The sequence below is a fragment of the Zootermopsis nevadensis genome, unplaced genomic scaffold (genome assembly GCF_977971745.1).
Source record: "Zootermopsis nevadensis isolate Lab colony 2312 unplaced genomic scaffold, Znev_1.0 Znev_ptg000011l, whole genome shotgun sequence".
NCBI classification, from domain to species: domain Eukaryota; kingdom Metazoa; phylum Arthropoda; class Insecta; order Blattodea; family Termopsidae; genus Zootermopsis; species Zootermopsis nevadensis.
Window position 1 is genome coordinate 14361927 of NW_028259143.1, and position 24036 is coordinate 14385962.

The 24036-nt window shown below is 38.7% G+C and overlaps 1 protein-coding gene across 1 annotated transcript in view; it reads right to left on the bottom strand.

The window, feature by feature from the left end:
• pkaap (A-kinase anchoring protein pkaap) overlaps positions 1-24036 on the bottom strand; it is a 42890-nt gene that overhangs the window by 8573 nt on the left and 10281 nt on the right. The window contains exons 3-7 of the mRNA XM_022075999.2: positions 21174-22107; positions 18131-18254; positions 15181-15317; positions 13141-13285; positions 1766-1874 (exon numbers count right to left, since the gene is read on the bottom strand). Of these exons, the coding sequence (XP_021931691.1) occupies positions 1766-1874; positions 13141-13285; positions 15181-15317; positions 18131-18254; positions 21174-22107 (1449 nt within the window). The remainder of the gene's footprint in view (positions 1-1765; positions 1875-13140; positions 13286-15180; positions 15318-18130; positions 18255-21173; positions 22108-24036) is intronic.

The window sequence follows — 24036 nt, forward strand, 5'->3', positions numbered from 1 at the left end:
CTACAGTAAACAGAAGTCTCTTTGACAATGTTTTCAGCCCTCATGCTTTTATAAGTCTGGAAACACTTATCTTCTGTATACATCACCCTGATAACGGAGGCAGAATGACCTCTGAAACGTTGGTTAACATCGACCAGACTACACAGCGCAACAACCCAGAAGACAGAAATCTTCATACTTATCTTCTTATTCATAAAAAACTGAAGCAAACTACACTTAAACTTACATGATTTCGACCGTTACCAGTATTATCATTCATGTGTATGCTTTAAACACTGCTTTATTTCTTCCTTACTGGTTCATTTGTATCTAAGAAAGTGAGTATTCTGAGAATATGCATGCAATATGTACAGTACACACTGAATTTTCTCTTTAGAGAAAAATATCAAAAAACAAGTTTTCTAAGACATATGATCTTAAGCTTTCACAGTGACTAAGTATAATGAATTCTTCTTGAGCTACCAGCCATGTCAGGGTGGTTTAATGGAGAAAATGCCGTTTCAAGAACCATCTCTGTCGTCGTCCTCTGGGTACTGAAGTTCCCAGTATCCTGGCTGGTAGCCAGAGAGGAATTCATTATTTATATAGACAAACAACTTTCAACCGAAACTTATACTGTGTGATGTTAATATAATATGAAGATAAATCCACTAGTTAATACAAGTTAGCTCAGGGACTCATGCAAGATAGTCACAAGATTGAATGTTTGTTGAGTCTGAATGTTTTCTTGCTTGCAATTTTAAATATGTTACATTATTACTGTTATTGGTATTATTATCATCACCAACAGCAGGAGAAGGAGGAGGAATGAGGAGGCGTTGAATGCATTCTGATCATCAGTTTAAAGCAATTTTCTATTAAAGCTATTCATTGTAAAGCGCGTACTAACCAACTCATTCTATACAAATACATGCACATGGGCACAAATACTTAATAACAATTTTTCTTTTAAAAATATGGATGTTAGGCTGAAAGGGAAATGAAACAGAAATGTTTTATACAGTAAACATGACAGTAAAGCCACAAAAATTAAAATTTAAGACTTTTATATAGCATACCCAGAATTACTGAGAATAAAATTACATTTTCCTTTGCTGAAAAGCATGGAAATCAGAGTTACTCTAAAAGACCTAGCTGCAGCAATGTAGTTAACGTTTTTGGAATCTGCACCAAAAGATTATTCTTCTATCAATCATGCAGGATTAATGTTATCTGCAATAATTTATGATTTTTGTATTTTGGAGCAGTATCATTGTTGTATGATCTAAGGCTTTCATGGCAACTAAGTATAATGAATTATTCTTGGGCTACAAGCCGTGTCAGGTGGTTGAATGTTTTCTCCATTTAGCCCAAGAACAATTCATTATAGTATCACTGCATTTGCCACAGATGACCAAGGAAAACTACATAAGACTTTTTTTAAGAAGAGTCAGTCTTCTAATCAAGTTGAAACTGGGACCACCCAAACAGAATACAGGAGGTCCAAATCTGTACACTGCAGTCCAATGTGAAATTTCAGTTTCATTTAACAAATCGATACTGAAGGACTGCTTACCACATTCTTAAACCACAGCCCTAATTCTGAGGAGTATTAAGTTACAATCAGTTTGGATTTGTAATTTACAAGGAATTACTGTTTAGGTTGGACTTCTATCATTTCAGAAACGTAACCATGGGGACCCTTGGAATTTATCACAGAACCCCAAAGTTCCATGGGACACAGCAAGGACACCACTGACTTACCTGACATGGAAATGAACAATACCTGATTTCCTTGATCTTGATAGCAAAGCGGGAATTGCTTGAATTGTGTTTATCAACTCTGATAAATATCTGAAGTACAGGTCTGAAGTCAAGAATGGTCGCAGAAAATTCTGTCAAATAATGGGAGAAAGTCAACATTATGAGAAGTTGATCAAGGAACACAATTTAAAATACTATCAATACATGTATTATAAATTAAACAAATTTGATCCAGTTATGCTTAAAATAATCAACACTTGAAAATACAGCCCTGAGAAAACTAAACTCACGGTAAAGTGAAAACTGCTGTAGCTACCATTTTTTATACATTTTGTGAACTGGAAAATATTTATTTTAACAAGGTGATTATTTGATTCTTAACTGCTTTATAACATTTGAATTGGTTATTTTCTGCATCACCACAACAAATTCACATATATGAGACTGAAGCACACAAAATGATATAAAAAATGTGAAATAAAAACCCCCCTCTTCTGCCTATTATTCTGTTCATCTCTATTATACAAAAGTTTGTGGTTATGTTGGTGGGTGTATCTATGTGCATACTCACACATATTTAATTGGATATGGATCTCAGGGATAACTGTGAAATTATGTTATACCTAATTATGTGTGATATTCTTATTTTTGTTCTCCCATTAACAGCATGTTTGACTGATATTTATTACCTATAAACTGTTTTTATTAATTGCATACATTTATGTCACACCCTTAGAAATATAATGAGATGTGAAAGAGATAAATAAACAGAGAAAAAAGAGGTGGAATAGGTGCCAAAGGGATAAAGAAATAAAGAGGGTAAGGGATTATGATACAAAAGAAATCATTCCTCACTGAAGTTCAAAGTGCTTGTAACACTAACCCTGTTAATGATTCTCAGACATATGATCCTTTCAGTCTGGTGGTATGGGAAACCATTGGGAATTTTATGCTATAATAAAATATGAATTAGGTAAATGGTAAATAACACTTTGAAATCTACTATTCTTTACTCTCTCCACATGAGCCGGGATAGCTCAGTCAGTATAGTGACTAGCTACGGGCTGGACGGCCGGGGTTCGATCCCCGACGGGATTTTTCCTCTGCGTCCAGACCGGCTCTGGGGCCCACCCAGCCTCCTCTACAATGGGTACCGGGGTCCTTTCCCGGGAGTAAAGCCGGCCGGGGCGTGATGCTGACCACTCACCCCCATCTAGTGCTGAGGTCAAGGAAGAGAGGAGCTATACCTCAACTCACCCCAAACGCCTACATGGCGTATAGTGGGACAAACTTTACTTTACTTTTTACTCTCTCCACAGTTCTTACACTTCTACTTATGTTGTTGACATCTTTATATTTCTTTCTTGGGTAAACATAAAATATCAAAGAAAGGTGGACCACGGCATAGTGCATGTGGTCAGATGCTGACCACTACAAGTACTTGTATATTTTTACACTTTAAACATACAGAAAATCTAGCACTGGGTTCTGATAATCTTGAATAGAAATATATTAACTTTAGAGCAAACTTACAATTTTCGTCCAAATGAGTCTACTAAAGTCGATTTCACTATTGTGTTGCACGACATAATTACATTACAGTAATTTTGTTTTTTTATAGTCATTCTTGAGAATTTTAAGTTTGTGGCATTTTAAAAGATTTATTAACTATCTTTACTCTACGACCAATGTCCATGCACATGAAGTTCAACAGGGAATAATGTACATCATAACCAAGCCCCTCACCCTGTCTATTTCTCCATTTATCCCTTTTGTACATTCATCTCCTTTGTTGTTTCCATCATAATCTCTTTTAAATAACAATTAACACCGCCATTAGAATCTCATCAGTGATACAGAAAAAACACAGTGACCCATCAGATGTAACATTACATGTCACTTTACTTCCTTTAATACACACAAAAAGGTAAAAAATACTGATAAAACTATGCACAATGCAGTGTTCACAAACTAAAACTAGCAGAATATTTTGTGACTACTCCACATCTTGTCCCATGACCCTGCGACAGTCATAATTATTCCCTCTTAACAGTGATTCACTTTGATTGCCCTCAAAAGAAATGTCAATTCCTATTTGACCACAAACCGTGCTCAAGACTTTAATGACCACAAACATAACGAACAAGAGTTTAAGTCATTATCCTCACTTCTCCTCAGAATGAATATAACATTCATTTAATAAACACTATAAGCTCCATGGCACAGCGTTCTTCCTGTGATGCTGATAGTACACTCAGCTAGACAAGAAATTCTCAGCCATTTACAGAACCTGCGGGCTAATTACCGGGTTCACTAAACCCCAACACTGGTTCCTACCCCCAGCCACATACATCCAATCTACACTTTCAGATCGTATTTCCCTAAGAACCATTTTAAAATTATCCTCCCATCTACATATGCCTAGGTATTCTGAGTTGTCTTCTACCATTCAGGACTCCCAACCAAAATTTTACATGTAATTCTCATCTTCCCATGAATGCTACATGCCCCATAAATCTCATCCTAATATCTGAAAAACGGTACAAATTCCACCTTATTACACAACTTTCTCCAATCTTCTGACACTTCATCACTAATAAGTCAACATATTATCCTGAGCACCATGTTCTTGGAGAGACTAAGTTTCACACTCTTACAAAACAACAACATACCATTTTCTTCTACAGTGAGGTGTTACTACCCTTGACCACCTCTGCTCTCAACCCACAACTGCTTACTAAGTATTGTGACGTGTTGCCATGAGAGCAGCACAACAATGTCAATAAACAGTTTAGTTGTCTGTTTACTGACAGTGTTGCGTTTGGCATTGTTGTATTCGTTTATAATTGTCTGTTTAATGACATTGTTGCGTTTGTTTAAAAGCCGATGGACAAGCGGCTTTGGAGAGTGGTGAGTGGATGCGGCGACAACGGACGAGACCCCCACCGGCACAGCCTGGAGAGAGGTAGGGACGATGCTTGCGCTTGCGCAGGCCTCCGCCCTCAGTTAGCTTTTTGGTTGTGTCCAGTGAGACTCGTGTCGAACGAGGGCTGCCAGAGGTCGCCGAAGGCCAACCGAGGGCGACCGATGTTCAGCAGGCCAGCCGAGGCCGTCCCCAAAAGACGGCCAAGTCGGCACAACGAGTGGTTAGACTACTCGGCTACCCTGACTGAGGTTTTCCGTGCTTTTCCTCAGTTGTAAGGCGAATGCCAGGGTATAACTTAATAGGGGCACGGCCCGCCACCCTCCCCCCGATCATGGAGGCCATCAGCTGAAGTGATCTTCCCCCCATGCCGCAGAGGCCTTCAGCCGAAACGGCCCCTCCCTCTCTGGGTTCAAACCCCGGAGATCCAACCAACCAAATTCCTTTGGACAACTTGCCTGACGGGATAACCTCCCATCAGCAGCAACGGATCCCAGTTTGAATGGTCGAGGCTCCCGCCACGACGTAACCCTGTTAGCGATAGCAAAATTTCCGTTTCTTATATTAAGACTGTTTACCATTTCCAGCAATGCGCCTTGTGCGCAGGAATGGTTTCACCTAGGTAGGGACGATGCTTGCGCTTGCGCAGGCCTCCGCCCTCAGTTAGCTTTTTGGTTGGTTGGTTGGCTTTGGAGAGTGGCCCGCCACCCTCCCCCCCCCCGATCATGGAGGCCATCAGCTGAAGTGATCTTCCCCCCATGCCGCAGAGGCCTTCAGCCGAAACGGCCCCTCCCTCTCTGGGTTCAAACCCCAGAGATCCAACCAACCAAATTCTTTTGGACAACTTGCCTGACGGGATAACCTCCCATCAGCAGCAACATATCCCAGTTTGAATGGTCGAGGCTCCCGCCACGACGAAACCCCGTTAGCGTTAGCAAAATTTCCGTTTTTTTTATATTAAGACCATTTACCATTTCCAGCAATGCGCCTTGTGCGCAGGAATGGTTTCACCTAGGTAGGGACGATGCTTGCGCTTGCGCAGGCCTCCGCCCTCAGTTACCTTTTTGGTTGGTTGCTTTGGAGAGTGTGCGGAAAAAGAGAGAGTTGAGGAGAGTGTGGAAGAAGAGTGTCAGGATGTAGAAGTGAGTTGCAAGCGATATGCTGTTGCGGACATTGGTGGCAAGCGATAAGCAATGAGTGTGGAAAGAACAGAGCTATGAATCGGGCGTAACAGAAGTGTGTGGTGGAGTCGAGTGAGTGGAGCCAACGAGAGGTCTGGTGTGGCGCTGGGTAAGGACAGGTCGTCTGCGTGAGCGAGCACCGGGTACGTGGACCGTGGCGGCCGAGGAGCCAGCGTGTGTCCAGTGGGGTGCTACAGGACTATGTGTAAGCGAAGAGTGTGAAGAGTGAGCTCGAGGGACCAGATAGACTCGAAGGACAGTGTGAAAGTATGTGTGTGTGTGTGTGTACAGAGAACAGAGACTAGAAGTGTGTTGTTGTTGTAGAGAGTTGAGTGTAAGTGCAGACCTCTGTAACTGATTTAATTTGACGTGAATAAATCAGGGTTGACAATCAAGGGTAGCAATACCGCCCCACGTTACAGTATATTCACAGCTATCCTATATATCTGTAGGCTGTCACCATGCAGTGGCAAGTGAGTGACTGCTCTTGTACGAATATACAGATGAGAATGGAAAAACAAATGTCCACAAAAGCCTCCTTTCTGAGTTACAGCCCACTTTTCATTTCTGCAATACTGAAGTAGTGGCACGTATTTATTGCTTCCCCCAGGGGTGGCTCACCAGTCACATTTCTATATAATATATAATAAAATGAGTCATTAAAAAATGTTTCTATTTAAGCATTTTAAGTATCCCTAAATGCCAACAAAAGTGTTTTCAGTTGCAGCTTGTCACCTATTAATGACTAAGTGTCCAGTTGAGGAGGTAACTGTAGACACAGGGAGTGGCTGGCAACGCAAGGCAGGGGCTTACATAAAGAAAGCTTGCAAGGCAGAACCCCACCTCTCTTAAACAGTGTGGACTGAACTGTCCGATGACAGAGGAAGGACAAATTCAACCCTCCTCTGCTTTTGCTGCAGTTTATGACCAGTTCCAGCAGGAGAACACATTCTGTAGCATTACCATATGAAGTTCTCTATTTCCATGACAAAAAATGTGTCAGGTTGTCTTTCACTGGATATTTCATAGCATTTCATCTGAATGAAGCAGTAGGTATCTGAACACAATACTGAATGAAGTGTAGGAAGATGAACAGTGCTGCACAGCCGTTAGAAGCGCTATTTACTTCAAAGCCATATGAAGAAAACTATAAATAAAGGGACTTGCGCCAGACTGAACTGACATACAGATCAAACATTGTAGCAATAAAGTTTTACAAAACCACACATGACAATATTTTAACAATGAACAATATTCTAGAGTTAATTACCGTTACAAGGCAAGTGCAGCTGGACTAAAGTGAGTGTGAATGAAATTAAAGATGCCAGCAAAGAAATCAATGCACAAACTGTCAATATTCCACATTAACAATATGACAGGCAGTGCTAACATTAGCACCCAACCTGATACAGCATACCAACAACCAAGTGATGCACAGGTCAATACAAAAGGCCATTTTCTCTCAAGAATGACAGATTACATTACATATACCACCACATGGTCACAATCATAAAAGCACATCACCAAATCACGGCATCTTTTTAAGACCTGGTTAACTCCATTTTTTTAATTATATACTCTGTTGCATTAAAACAAATTTCCTGGCTGCATGCTTTCAGTCTACAGAGACCATGTATCTGAAGATAATGAAAATGCAGATTATTTTGTTGTTCTCTCATGAAACAGCAGACATAGCCCCAAAACAACAATTAATTTCGATATATATCTTGTCTACTGGATAAGTTGTGGAACATCGTTGCTGATCCTGACAGATTCCACGGCCAATGTTGTCATGTCATAACCTCTTCTGAAATTTTGTTCATTTATGCATCATATCAAGTAATACTTTCATGCAAAAATTTAAATGCAATTATCTGAATATATGCACAAGTTTCAATTTCTGTTGGTGGCAAGTCAAGTGCCCTTCCACTACTTCGCTCTCTCTCCACAGCAGCTTGTAAGACTGCAGGTTCACAGCACAACTGGGGTGGCACAGGCGAAAAAACCCGCAAGAGCCTATACTCTGCTGGAAATTCCTATCAGTCACTACTTTTTGTTAACTCATGGTCTGCCTACAGTCACATGACTGTACTAGAGTTGGTCAGACTGCCAGGAAAAAGAGTGGAAATGCCAAAAACACTCAACTCTGCTGGGAAATAATAGAATTCAGCGACTGGATAACAATTCTTTCACCAGTGAGAAACACTGTAATGGTGTTTGTCCTACAAAATAACCGTGAACAAAAGTAATTTCAGGTCTTTCAAAGGAACAGTATCATTTGTTCACTATCACTTTTCATCACATACATGTATCAGCCTCATAAGGTATGCTGCAGGATACGTGAGCCAGTGACCAGTCATTTATTGCACTGTTCTGTGTGTGCAGAATGAGTACGTGCAAACTGCACAAAGTGGACACATAACTCATTTGGTGTTCACGGTGCAAATTAAATATGTTTAATGCATGGGACTGATTCATTACACCTTTGTAACAAACATATATAGCATACAAACCAAAATAAAATAAAGTGGGTTTATTATTGTTAATTGCATGTTTCCCTTTATCAGTTATATTTACCTGTCATAATATTTTATGGTCAAATTTCTAATGCAAGTAAAAGAATCATTGTAATTTTCTAGCATTAAGCTCTCCAGCTGCATGAATCACAGTTGCTTGCTCTCCTTGGATGTCTTTTCTTGTGACTAAACTCATTTTGCTGGTGATTTTTAGCTTGAGACAATCTTCATCAAGGAACATGGCTTCATTGAATAGTCACTTGCCTGTGGCCCTCTGCTTGAGCCTCAAGTGCAAGTTACCTTCCACTCCTTGGCTCTATCCACGCCATCATCACCATCATCATCAGTAGAGTGGGATTCGAACCCACAGTCCCAGTGTCCAAGCACACAAGTCTAACGCCTCAGACCGCGGAGCCACTGTGACCGGCTGGTTCTATTCACAGTAGCCAAACAGACTGCAGCTTCACAGCACTCCACCAACAAAAATTGAAACTCTGGCATTTTTTAGTACTTTAAGATGGTATTGGCAGCTAAAATTTTGTCATAACATCGACAGTTATCTTGTGAGAATCAATATTAAAATAAGTTGATTTTCAAAAACTATCCTGAGAAACTTGTAGCACAGAGAAATGGTGATGCTTCAGTTATGAGTGGGGAGACCAGCAGTGTCCAGGCCACTGTAAAACAAAGATATGGAAATGCAATTACTTTCAATTACGACCACCATCTAAATTTAGTAATGCAGCAAGGAACTGGTCAAATACAGAAAGTACAACTACTTGTAAACTTAACTGCATTTTTATAATTTTTCTCCTGACTGTGTCAAGGCACAGCTATTTTGGATGCAGTTGTCTCTGAGAAACTTCACAGACCAGATGGATTTTCAACAGCAGATTTGTTAAATTGTTTGAAGCCATTTTTATAATATATTGCCAAATGTTGACCCGCTGCTGCTGTAGACAATGTCGCTACTTTATGAACTGAGATAACGAATATCAAGGAGAAGGTTGTGAGTGAAGATGATGCTGCTATGATGATTAAGTGCAAGTCTGTCTCTCAGAAGAAAACTGATAATTTCAGAGACATATGTGACAATAATAGTGCATACCAAGGAATGCTTTTCCTATAAGAATTATTTAGTAGCTTCAAAAGTGAATGTAAAATTACAATGAGCAATCACAAACATATCCAGAAACAAAATTGTAAAATTTAGCCAAATCTTAACCTTTCCTTAACAAAAGGAACTACAAACTGAGTTAATCTTTACTGCATAGGAAAGAAAAGTGTCCTGCTACATGCCTATGAAGGCACTTGGGGGGAGTGGAGGTATAGCTCCTACTCTTTCTTGACCTCGGCACCAGATGGGGTGAGTGGTCAGCATCACGCCCCGGCCGTGCTTTACCCCCGGGAAGGGACCCCGGTACCCACTGAACAGGAGGCTGGGTGGGCCCCAGAGCCGGTCTGGACGCAGTAGGAATTCAAATCCTCATACTATGGGGCTGCCAGTCAGACTTTAACCATGCGGTTTTAATGGTTTAGCACAATGTTTCTGTGACACATGGCTAGGAGGACTGCACACAAGGTATGATGCACAGCCGATAAAGTTTGATGACTCTGTACTGGAATAAGCATGTTCACAAGTCTCAAGTATTGTTACTGCACTTTCCTTCTGGACAACAATCTCTCACTGACTTATTGCAAAACAGTGAGCCTGTTGAAAATAATTATAACTTTATCAATGACAACCGCCAAGCCTTAAAAATTTTCTTTTATACTAAACAGTATAATGAGTGACAGCTGGCTGAATTTTTGAGCCATGCTGACAGTGTAAAATTAAATTACAGCTGCCTAACTCCAGAAGCTGAACCATTAGATACATTTTCACAAGTGAAAGTGGTACATATAGACAGTAATGCTTCAGAATTTACATAGAATTTAAGTAAACACAGAGTTACTGGTGGGATAGCAGCAGGGAGAGAGTCTCTACACAGCGGTTAGAGAATTACTATGGCAACGGGAAGTCCCAATGAGGTGCAAGAGGTTGCTGTATGAGGTGTACCTTGTACCAATTGTTACATACGCAGCAGAAACTTGGACACTGGGAATAAAGGAGATACAGAAGGTGGAAACAATGGGTATGAAGTTTTTGAGGAGTGCATTAGGTATAACAAGGAGAGATAAAGTATGGAATGAGGAAGTTAGGAATCGAATGGATGTGAGGGGTCTGGTAGAGAGAGTAGAAGAAGCAAGAATGAAGTGGTATGGACATGTGAAGCGAATGGGAGAAGGGCGGATAGCACGACAAATGTTGGATATGAGAGTGGGTGGCACAAGACCAAGGGGAAAACCATGAAGTAGGTGGGAGGAGCAGATAAAATGAGGAGTGATGGAGAGAGGTGCACAGTGGCAGTTGGTGGAAGAGGGACAGGAAGAGCTGGAGGGGCCTTACAAAGTGGACCTGACCCCAGGCTGGAAACAGCAATGGATGATGATGATGATGATGAGAATAAACATAATCATGTACAACAGAATTCCAAACGGACAACTGTAAAGGATGATCAGGATCAAGATAAAGGAAATAAAATTCAGCTAGTTGGGTAAACAAACATTTACCATCCTTCCATCCACCTACATAAAATGTTTTGCTACTCTTCATCTTTGGTTAAAATCCAGAATAATACAAAATTACACAAGCCAGCTACCTTTTACAATGCCCAAATTCTGCATGTCTGTCCTCTAAATGCCATTTGTCTTTTTGTTATCCAACAACAAGAACTCCAAAAAGTCTGTAGGGACACTTGACGACACCAGTCAAGAATGCAGCAAGAGCAGAATGACTGTCATACAATCCACAACACTCCAAGAAGTTTCAAACGTGGCTAGCACTTGATGAAAAGACATGCTTTGTGCTGCATCAGAGTTAACAGGATACTTTATGTGCTTGCTATGAAATTTTCACTCTAAACATGCAGGATAAGCAAGCACACCAAAGTACGAAGCAATGCAAGAAACTTCGGAAAAGAAACGAGGGCAGTAAGTCAGAAAGGAGATTCTATGACCCATGTTTGCATGAACCTTTCTCAATGATTCTGTGTAACTCTTAAAATGCTGTAATAAGCTTGGCCATTTTGTTTGCTTCACTATAACAATTTCAATTAATTATTTTTTTACATTTTCTTGAACCTGTTTTCTATAGGTACAAACTTAATCCTTATTTTTTGCTTGTCTGTTACAGAAGTTTCAATGACAATGTTGATTATTTAACACATTCTTATGCTGGCTGATGCTTCCTTGATTGCTGAGGTGCCACACTGGCTATTCTCATAGAGACAGGCTGCACAGTCTACATGCAACAGAAATTTGACCTGATCTCCCTCCCCCCAAAAAATATAAGATATGGAGCATTCCCCACTCCATACAAAGTACAAAAGCAGGCAGAAGTTACAGCTTAATTAATTTCTGACCTCCCACCTTGATGCATTAGCATCTCAACTATGTGCATTCTCTGAGCTGTATATTATTCACTTCTGCATTTAAAAGTGCAAACGTAACAGAGAATGGCTTCATATCATATCACACCCATCCTTTTCAACCTGAAACCGTGTACCAGACTGCATTGGCATTTTTATTTCTAGGATTCCATTCCTACTTCTGTGTACTAACACTGGTTGTATATCCTCTTTTTAATAGGTAATTTATTTCTTAAATTTAAGGACTACAACTGAGCCAGTCACACCCAAAGTAAGTGAACATCCGAAACCACAAGCACTGGCCTTTTCCAAAATAACTTTGAATATTCCAACACCTTTTTCTGCTGGACCACTTGACTAGCGACAACTTGGGCTAGAATTATTTGCATTAAATTTTATATTCTTGGTGAAATGGCTTAAATTCAAGTGATCCTAATAGTACATTATCAGAACAAAAGCTTTTGGCAGGCCCTGTACCAAATCCACAGTGGCACATTCATCGCCCTGATGACGGAGGCAGTATGACCTCTGAAACGTTGGTAAACATCTACCATACTACATGGCACAACAACCCAGAAGACAGAAATCTTCATACAGGAACATTGTTACCACCCATTCATTATTACAATAAAAATGTCTAATGCACAGTTTGTAATGCCTGAAATATACTTTACTCGGTGACTATTGCCTCACTGCAGTGGCAGTCCTGACACGCCTTCATTGTGTAAGCAAGTTTATGTTAACTATTAACATCAATAATAGCCTTACATATAATAAATGTATTATGCTTATTCTGTTAATTCACATATTGACAGCAATATTAACAGATTGTAATCACATTGTGCATGGAACAATATTGGCGATTTCATACAGACCACTCTCTTCAATAAGAAACACATAATTCTTATTTTTTGACACCAGATGCTGTGCTTCCACATTCTGAGCATAGTTAGCACATCCAGTAGATACAGAAGTATAGCCTACTTGGGTCCCAAATCTTTCAACTAAACATGATTCACTACCCAAACTGTGCTCAATCTATCAGAGACATGCTAAGCCATTGCTCGTGACATCACGACACCCAAGCACTCAAATTTCTCAAACAATCTCCCATCCCTTTTCTAAATCTAGACAGAAATTTTTGCCCTGTGGTAGAATAAATGGTACAGAGCTTTCATTTGTTATGAAATCCATACAATACATTCTGAAACAACCAGGTTCCAATGACAACAGCAAAGACAACCTAAGTCCTAAACAGTACATACGTATCAAGATAAAACGGAAGATATAGATGTATGGAACAATACCTTTTCCAGCACATTAAATACAATGTCTGCAGGTTTACTGAAGCAATCTGGTAATGGACCATCTTCACGGCAGATGTTCTGCTCCACAAAAAAGCGAATTCTATCACTGAAGCCTAATGGACAAGTTGCTTGAAGAGAGAAATATCTGCAAAATCAAATGACATTCCATAGCAAGTCATGAAAAAACATGTATTGAGAGTCGGATTTGAGGTTTTCATGGTGGTGATTAAAAAAGTCTTATGGGTTGTAGGGCAATGAGTCATCACTCTGATGATGGAGGCAGCAAGGACCTCTGAAACATTGGTAGAAATCTATGAGACTACATAGCGCTACAACCCAGAAGACAGTCATCTTCTAAGAATTAAGAGCATCTGCCACTGACAGTGCATTTCAGTGTTTCAAATTATTAGACCTCAGATGTTCTAATTATGACAGAACAAACTTCAAGTTGAAAATCCAAAAAATAAAGCAATATCTGAAAGTTAGTAAGAAACAAAAATGAATAACACTTTGATGTATAAAGTATGCTGTAGTCCATACATTTTTCTATGTAATAACACAATCATTGCAAGCACAGGTCAAATATACATATTTATGTGTAAAATCTGGGGAATTTTCAAGTCAATGACTGAAGAGTAGGACTTCAAAGTTCCATAGTTGTAAGATCCATAGCTACTGAATAAACAAACACTAAAACAACTAAAAAAAATTAAAAAATTTATTTCACCAGACAATAGGGCCTAGTGTGCAGAGTGATGTGCTCGTTATTTCTAGCCCAGCTTTTAAAATTGGATAACATATTCATCAGTGAGTACCAGGTCCGGCTGAATGAGAAACCCCCGTATCTGTTGAAGTTCCCGAGCTTTCAAATTAGACCATATTCAGTGCTGTATCTTTAATGGGCTTAAAAATACAGCCAGTTGAAAAGCAATCTATGGATGAAATTTATAACAAATTTTACATTTTCAAATCACTAACTTTAAAACCACTAGCCTAAAAACTCAAAGAGACATGAGTTCTGTAAGTGTGGCATAGTTCATTAAAATCTGAAACACAAACATATAAAGCTGTATATTAATGAATATAAAAATGGATTGCTTTGTTTAAAAAATTTACATGTAGTATCTACTACATCAGAGTCTGAATTTAAAACATGGGATGGAAAAATGTGCACCTAGCTAAATGACAGTTAAAAGGAAGGCACCCCAATAAAAGGACAAATAGGACAAGAGTTAATGCGAAGCAAATGCAGATACAGAACATTCTTTCTTCATATACTGACCTTAAAATACAATGGAACTGACAAATGCTACTTTAATTAAGATGGGGACCTGCTGATTTCTGGACACCATATTTTTTTTGAGTGTTGAGAACACCCCTCCCCCCAATTCTCACAACAATTATTAGTACAATATGCCTGAAAGGGATTCCCATCTCAGGCAACTGCAGAAGTTTGCCACAGATGAACAATAAACACAAAATTCTATATATACAAAACACTGTGAAACAAATTTGTATCATTGGGGCTGTGGGGGAAATGCAACATTGCTGCCATGTGTTTCATGTAAAAGTTTCAGTACTAAGTATTGCAGACTTTGTACTTTCCAAGCAGGCAATGTTATTTACAATGAAGCACTGAATGGAATAATAAGTGATGAGTAAGTAAGGATTTTGAAGGAGGTGGCTGTAACCTGTTACAAGGCATTCACCTGCAGAGACTGAGGAAAACTGTCACGGAGGCTGGTGACCTAGCCAAGACTCAAACCCACACAGATGAGTCTTACTGCAATACCAACCTGTTCAGTGACAACTTCCAGGAGAAAATAAATTCCTTGTTTTTCTTTTATCAGAAGCTGCAAAGTTAACTACATGCTTTGAACCCTCTTTCTACACCCACCTTAATGAATACTGTAACTGGAAATGTAAGAACCATAGATAAAAATTCTTTTGCTCTTTATCTAATATCTATAACAATATCACTGTTGACAATAATGGTTGCTGTACACTTCTATCACACCAAGAGCAATGACAGTAACTCACTTATCATAGAGGACTATGGCATCATTCTGAGCCTCCACTGAATCATAGTCTCCCTTCTTGTCCTTCAGGTGCTGTTCAAAGTTGACTGCTGCCAACCAGAACTGTACCAGGCTTTGATTTCCTTCTTGTTCCATGTACTAAGCAACACAAAGAAACACTTATTAGGAAAGAACGAAAATGTAAGAAATCATTGCCAACACAAAATACAAGACTACAGCATCAACCAACAATTCTAAAACCGATGTCTGTTTGACAGAAACAGTTTTAAAAAATGAATAAAATGGCAGCAGTTAAAAGATGATAGTCCTGGCAGCTTCCTGTTGTTAGGAAGTGTTGTATGTAACCTATGTAACAGCATACAAATAAATGACTAACTAACTAACTAACTAGATGGCTTACCGAACCCGAAGGTTCATCACCGAATTAACCAAAGCCCTCCACCGGACCCTGTCCTGGGCCAACAAAATCCAGTTTCCTTCAACTCCTATCTCCCATAGATCCCGCCTGATATTATCCTCCCATCTACGTCTAGGTCTCCCCAGCGGTCTCTTCCCTTCAGGTTTCCCAACCAGTACCCGGTGCACACCTCTTGTCCCATCCATGCGCGCTACATGTCCCGCCCATCTCACTCTTCTCGACTTAATCACCCTCACAATACTGGGGGAGCAGTACAGATTTTTAAGCTCGTCATTGTGCAGTTTTCTCCACGCCCCATCGTCTTCCCTCTTAGGCCCAAATATCCTCATCAACACCCGATTCTCAAACACCTGCAATCTGTGTTCCTCCCTCTGAGTGAGAGACCATGTTTCGCACCCATACAAAATAAATGACTACAAATATAATTATAAGTCAGTTACCATGTGAACCCATATATATATTCTTTCATAACAATGGCAATAGGAAGTGATCTAGTGGCATAATATGCATTCTATCACATTAGTATGCATTCTTATCATAACCAAGCCACAGACCGGCAGATGTTGGTTTGCAGACATGGTAGGCCAAGATACTGGTGAATTTGATCTCTGGCCAGAGGACATTTTATCTTTCTTGTTGCATTTGACACACTTTACTGTGGCCAAAAAACTGTTGGGAAAGATATGTTGAAGGAGACGGGCTACCAAGACATCATGGTTTGTTGTAATTAACTGGCTACCAAGAAGTTATGGCTTGGTTACAGTTATTGGCCACACAGTGCAGGTACTTCAAGACTGCTGTCATCCTATGGATATGGAAGACAAACTATATGACAAGCTTCTGGAATCACAACACAGCGGAAAAGCCAGGACAATAATACTAGGACCATGCTGCGCAGTTATAGAGCAACAGACATTTTTTTTCCTTCCTCTCCCACGAGGCGCTGATGACTCAATTTTGTAATAGTGATCTGATTTCATTAGAAACAAGACTGAAGATATGAAAGGACATTTTCTGGTGATGGTCGATGTAGCTTGCAAATTTGATCTAAAAAGTCTGTCGGCATCTTCTGTGGCAGAAGTCCCTCTACAAGACAGCGGACCAGTAACTGTAGTCTACACGGGAGGTACTTTCCAGGAAAAAATGCAGGAAGTATATAAGCGTTTCAACACAGAAATTGGAATGTTTAACATAAAAGTGTACAGGATGTTGTGGAACTCATCAGAACATTGTTGGCTGGCTGGTGAGGTCATAGGGGCCTGACACTAATTTGGATATGAAGTAGGTAAATTACTAGCCCATTTTCACTTTAACTGGCCTGTGTGTTAGCCTGTTAAGCTAGAGTGCTGTTTTTGAATTCAAGCCATAGGATTTGTGTGGTTTTTGAAGATGAGTACTAGGTATTAATTCTACCAGAGAACAAGCTATGAGCCGAGGTTGCTCAGTCAATAGCATGACTGACTATGGACTGGGTTTGATTCCTCACAGGGGCAGAGGATTTTTCCTCTAGCCTCTACATCCAGACTGGTTCTGGACTCACCCAGCCTCCTGCACAATAGGTACTGGGGTCCTTTCCCTGAGTGCAAAGTTCAGCTGGGGCATGACACTGACTGCTCACCCCTATCTAGTGCTGAGATTAAGAATAAGTAAGAGCTGTACATCCTTTCCCTGAATATGGCATGTAGCAGGACAGCATTTTTTTTAAAAGGCGAAGGTGGTAATTCTGGGGCTAGTGCTGTAAGCTGGCGACTGGGCAAGTGTAGGCCTGCGCTCTGTTCTAAGCACATAGTCTTATGTTGGACATACATATGTGTGCATATGGTATAATAATAGTTAAGTAACTTGCATTGCAGTTAATGTAATATTTTACTGATGAATAGTTCTTTATTAAGTTTCAGCATTACTAGGCGCATACAACAGAGTAGCATGAGGCTATATTCAAGGAAAGGCATGTTTTATTTATTCAGGTTTGCTTGATAATGTAGTAATTTTTCATCTTAGTTCTGTCACTGAGAAAGGTTAAGACTGCATTTCTGTGTGTTGAACACTGTACCATGCAAAACTAACCCTCAAATGGTAGACTGTATAATGAGGGAGAAAAGTTGATTAAACCAATGTTTATGTGCATGTATAATAGGAATAAAGATTTCTACAGTTGTCTATCAGATTGAAAAATGTGTACACAATTCTTTCACATTTTAAGGTAAAGACATTAATAATATGACAATATTTTCAAATTATGAACCTAATGACAGCAGAAAATTTAAATGTGTAATATTCCCTTCAATTAGAAACATTCCTTTCAATTGGAAATAATCTTACAGAGTGAAGGCTTGAGGTACAGCACCAAGAAAACTTTTCTGAATAATGTGTATTTTATTTCATTGTTGTATGTAGGTTTTTAAGAAAGATAAATTGTTTCATCAAAATACACACAGTGTAGTACAACTGTGAATTTAAATTGTGCCAGCAGGGAATATGGAGATTTAAAAGCCTGGTACTTTAAAGGTTAAGCAATATTTGATAAACATACCTCCATGAAATAAAAGAGAGCAGTTTCATTGTAGAGTATATCTGTGAGTACAACATTGCCACTTGTAAGTACATCAATCTGATGCTTGCAATGGAAATCACTTCGCAGGAAATCATTAAAATACCTGTAACAAAGAACTGTATAACAACATGGATTCAAAATATTATTCAGCACCTAACTTTCCTTCACATAGCTTAGTGATCTATCACTGACCCAAGTTACACGAGGTATAGATTTCCATTAGCTGTATGTTCCTGAATATCTGATTCATACTTTTGCATGTACATAATTTCTGACACACAAGGAAAAAGACTTCATGTGAAACTTCTTGAAAATTTTTTAACATACGAAAATATAAATTTTACAAGCTTAACAACAATATATGTTTCAAGTAATCACCATGTTTTTTGGCTCTATTTTACAAAATAGGATTAACAAAAGTTTAATATTTCTGCTGCTGCCCGAGCCTCTGGTGATGTATTTTCAAAGAGCTCTTTAAATATAACATGAGTATAGATCCACAACACCAGAAAAACTGCATGCATCTCAAGAACCATAACAAACATTACATTACAATTTTTATAAATGTTTGTATAATACAGAAGATGCAATGTGCCCTCACCCTCAATTTTGAATATCAACATCCCTTTCTCTGTGGTACTCCAAAACAGTACAACAGGAGGTTACATTGTTTGCACGAAGTTTGAATTTCACAGTTTGTGGTGCCCTCTTTTTTATTTTGATATATAACACACACAAATTTGCATGACCCATAATCTTTCCTAGAGTGAGGAAATTTTGGAGAGGGCATACCTTACATAATTTTTTTTATTTCTGCCTGTACATTTCTATGGTGTAAAGGTTCCAGTTAGTTGCTGCATTAAGTTTGTTCATCAATTCCACTGCCTGTTACCATGCACAGTGATGGTCCACTTGCCATATTGTATGGAATAAAAAGGTTTACAGTACACACATTTAGTATAAAATAAAAGACAAACTTTCACTGTTCTTTGGAAGCTCTACCAATACCTTTCTATTTATGCACAACCATTCCCCTTAAACATGTGTAATTAGCCACAGCTTTAGGTTATGTTACTATTAATTTTCCCCTTGCCCCTTTCTTCTCTAATATTTTATCAGACCTGAGGTCCAAATTTAAAGAAAGGGCCAAGGCATGATGTTTATCACACCATGTAACTGCAGTGACACCATCGTGTCATAATTTAAGTGACTAACCACATCCATTTCAGAGCCATGGGATATTTGATTTCATTCAGCCAGCCTTTCTTTCCTAAACAGGCAGTTCCACAGACATAGACTTTCTTTTCAAAAAGGAGTTTCACCAATTTTGGCAAAGTAAATTTATCAAAGTGGACATGTGGTATTGTCCTGCATATTCTTTCGACACCTGCAATATTACTTGTTCCTACAACAATTCTGTGCTGGTTTCCTTTTTCCTGTTTTAACCCTCCATTCGGGGGGGGGGGGGGGTTAGTTTAGTTTCTTACACAAGATTTTAAAATGCAACCCCCCCCGAAGGGGTTGGTTGCATTTTAAAAACTTGACCAATCCCCCCGAGGGGCTCCGAAAGGAGCACTCTGCTCTAGTATTGTTTTATTCTGCTACAATCTCACACAATGGTCAACAAACAAACAAACAAACTGAAGCAGTCTTTTTTTTAATCTTCTAACAGGTGGATTATGGGATGGCCCTTGAAAATAACCACAAAATGGTTCTGTATCGTCAAATTCAACACTTGCTTTGATTTCATATTACCTGCCCTTTGTATGGATTGGGCATTAATTATCCATAACAACTTCCTTGTCTACCTTTGTCCTATATTCTCTACCTTCAGTGTCTTTGACATCTTCACTCCATGATGCTACAGAACTATCAAGTTTACAACTATCTTCCAAAATCTTAGATACTGCACCCTCACTGATATTGATTTTCTGCACATCCAATACCTAAGATGTAGAAGCCATCACCTTGAATTCAAAGGAGCTATGTAGCACACACAAGCTGGCAAAAGAGAGTCCAAAAAAATTTGTAATTTCATCATAATTCAATTCCTTTGTCAAAACAAAGAATATAAAGAACATTCAGATTGAGAAATTTGAAGCCTCATGTGTTCTACAGCATTAAGGCTGGAAAAGGGTTTTTATCACCATACAAAACTTAATAAATATGCATTACACATCAATGCAATTCTTCATATAAGTTCTGTACTTCTAGTGTGCCAACAGCTGAAATCATTTAACTTCACTAATGGCATTTGGAACATTACTATTCATTATTCTGTGTTTATAAAGTTCAAACACTTTATCCTCTTTACCAGCATACTTAAGTTTTATTATTAATACAAATTCACTTCAAATTACATACTTTTCATACTTATAATTGCACTGGTACTACAGGAAGGACTTTGGACAAATAAACCTGAACATATTCTGCCAGAACAAAATGAATAATTATAGTAAACAAACTATAGCTAGTCCTGCATAGCTTAACCACTGAAAACACATAAATATAAATCTTATAAATTGAGAAAGGGTTGTATTTGTATAATGCAAGCTGTAACATTATATGTGAATGGATTTTGTTTCATCATATTTCTGATACCATTGGCAATTAATAACTTCCCCAATTAGGCCTTCACTGCATGACAGTGTTAATTTTACTGTCAGTTCCAAACAGCTGTTAAGAAGAACCAACTTAAGATGATAATAAAGAATCTTAATTACTTATCATTGGAAGTTCAACACATTTCACATTATAAAGTCCAAGGGGATGGGGTGCATGAACTCACAAATGGAATACCTTACCTTAAGTTCATTCATTATTTAGTCTAAAAACATTTAATTAATTTGCCACAAAATTAGTGAAGATGTATTTAACAATTTCTGATAGGCTGTACAGCACAATTTTCAGAATTCTTACATGATGTTAATTAAAAGTATTATAATTTTAAAGAACTATTAAATTCCCAAAGAATTTCTGCTTACTTTGCTCTGCAATTCTGTTATAAATTAAACATACTTACTCTGTCTCCATGGTCTGGAGTACAAGTCCCTGCAGTTCTGTAAAAGATTCAGCATCCACCATGCCTGCATCACTGCAAATGGCTGCCACAACTCGATCTCTAACAACATCAGGAACCCTAACAGGGTGCGGTGCTTCATGGGAGATGTATTTGTTGAAAATTCTTAATGCATCATCCACAGTTGCTTGCGTCAACAGACTGCTTCCCACTGACAAAGACACTGCTCTTCCATCCTTGCTAGAAGGAACTGATGTTTGCTCTGATACTAACTCATCACCACAAACAGCACAACCACTAAAAGTGTTACCTATTTCACTTGTTGAAACAGCCACTAGCTTCTTACAACAATCAGATGCAACTGCACTCTCTGAATTGCAGGAATCAGTCTTGATTTTACTGATGTTACTAGGCTTATGGTTAACTACCATATTGCTATAGCGATCCCTACAATGCCGATCAAAACTACCGTTCGGTAATGCACATGGTACAAGACTTCCTGGGCTTTTACTACAGGTTAAATTAATAACTGGTGACTGAGAGAGTGGTAAATCATTCTTAAGAGTTTCTTGTACTTCATCTCGAGTTCCAGAACTAATATCATTTGCACTGCCACTGGAATGGAGTGGAGATTCAAACACACTTCCAGAGTCCGTGCTGAGTGACAGTTTGTCATTTTGACAGTGAGACTGACAAAGACTTGTCCTATTAGGGTCTTGACCAGGTGCCTTTCTATTTATGCAACTGACACAGTCCTGTGCACCAGCTGCTGCTCTGAAGCTCTCTACATCAAGCCAGAATTTGATGAGGGAGAACCCATCCCGAGCCTCCAGGTACTGGATGAAGTAGCTCAGTGCTCCCTTGTCGGCCAGAACCTCGGCAAGTGTCTTAGACAGTCGAGAATGGTGGGCCACTGTCCTCTTCCATTCAGAACTATCTGCACATACATGTTTCAGTTAACTGCGTCGCCTAAAAGCTTTCTGCAACACTTCATACATTATTTAGGAATAAGAAAGTTCCATTAATAACTAGTTCTGTGAAACAATAACTGTTGTACTTTATGTTTAATTTGTTTGTTATTGCTCATTCTTACTAATTCAGAATGAGACATGCCAATATTGTCAAATGGCCTTCTGGAGTATGTTGCCACTCTCATAATGGTCTAACTACCTGACAGAAATAGCTCAAGTTACCAGATGACAAAGAGTGAGTGACTGCTAAAAATATTGGAAATATTGTACATCAATAATATATAAAAGTGTGGAACTCAAACAATATGGAGAAAAACTCTTGATATCTCTAAATGCTGTATCAACATGGCTCACTGACTGCCTGCCTACATTTTAGTCAATGTAAAAATTTTTGATAAAGTAAGAAGACAGCATTTATCAAGTGCTGGTTTCCAGGACCCAAGAACTACAATTTTGTTTGTGTAAAGTAGTATTTAACAATATTGAAGGAGGAAAATTTTCCAAGAATGATTCCTCCTACATCCTTACCCACTCACAATTCATAACCATGTCTTCTCTTAGCATTTCTTGTTTCAGTAAATTCCCCACTCCTCCATAAATATTGATAATTCCAGTCAAACTCCTTCAGATATTTCTTCCTTCAGTACTCCAAAGAGATATCAAGAAGGTTAACCTTGGTTACGCAACTGATAAATGGACTGAGGATAGTGCACAGTGATACAGTGTTTTGGAACAAGGTACAACATTCCCTTCCAAATAGTAAATACCATTCAGTATAATACAACATACAGAAGTGAAACAACACTATAAAATAACCTAAGAATCAAGGAAGCATGTTAACTAATCTAAGAATAAGATAAAATGTAATACTGAATACTTTCTAAGAAGATTTACTTCTCCTCAATATGTTTTGATGACAGCCACAAATGTGAGTTTTATACATGTACATTGCCACACAATGACATGTCACTTACAATTTAAAATTTGTACAACTAGTATACTACACTGCCTGATAAAATCTGAAGATAACATTTTGTGGTAAAAATACCTGGTCCCACATTTTACTTATATGGTTTATGCAATCTTGTTTTTTGTATCAACTTTTAAAATGTTTTTACCAGTCTGTAATAAGAATAATTCGAGCTACACCATAAAATATGAAAGTGAGAATACCACTAACCAGAAGAATCACTGCTACAAAAGAATATTTGCAGCATCAGAGAAAATAAAATGAAGCACTTTCCAATGTCAACAATACTGTGGAAGAGGTGGGACAATTCTAGTGACTAAGCTATAAGCTGACAGCCAGGGTTCAATTTCCAGCAGGGGCAAGAAGTGTTTCTCTTAGCCACTGTGCCCAGACAGGCTCTGGGGCCCACCCAGCCTCATATAGTGGGACAGCAGTTTCTCCCTGGGGACTAAGTGGAAGAAGCATGACCATTTACCTCCAGCTAATGTATGGAGCTATTTCTCCACTTCCCCACATCATCATATGATGATCAAGCACCAGAGACAACTTTAAGAATATTATGCAATCATTAATGGTTAACAGCAACTTAAGTTCGCAACCCTAACTTCAATAACATAAGTAAAATTACACTCACTAAAAACATTTTTCACATGATGTGTGCACTCCAACTTTAAAAACCTGTGTTATGAATACAAATACATATACAGGGTGACTATTGTGGGAAAATGGCACACAAAACAACAGGAATGGATAGAAAACCTCACAATAAAAATGTAAAGTGAAGAATTCTCTAGAAGGAATTTTTACATAATTGTCAAATGGGGCAAGTACATTAATCACTATCGGAGGACCAAGAGTCATAGGACATGATGTACAGTATAGAAAATACAAAGACAGCTTCAATAAAACCTCCAGATTGTTAGAT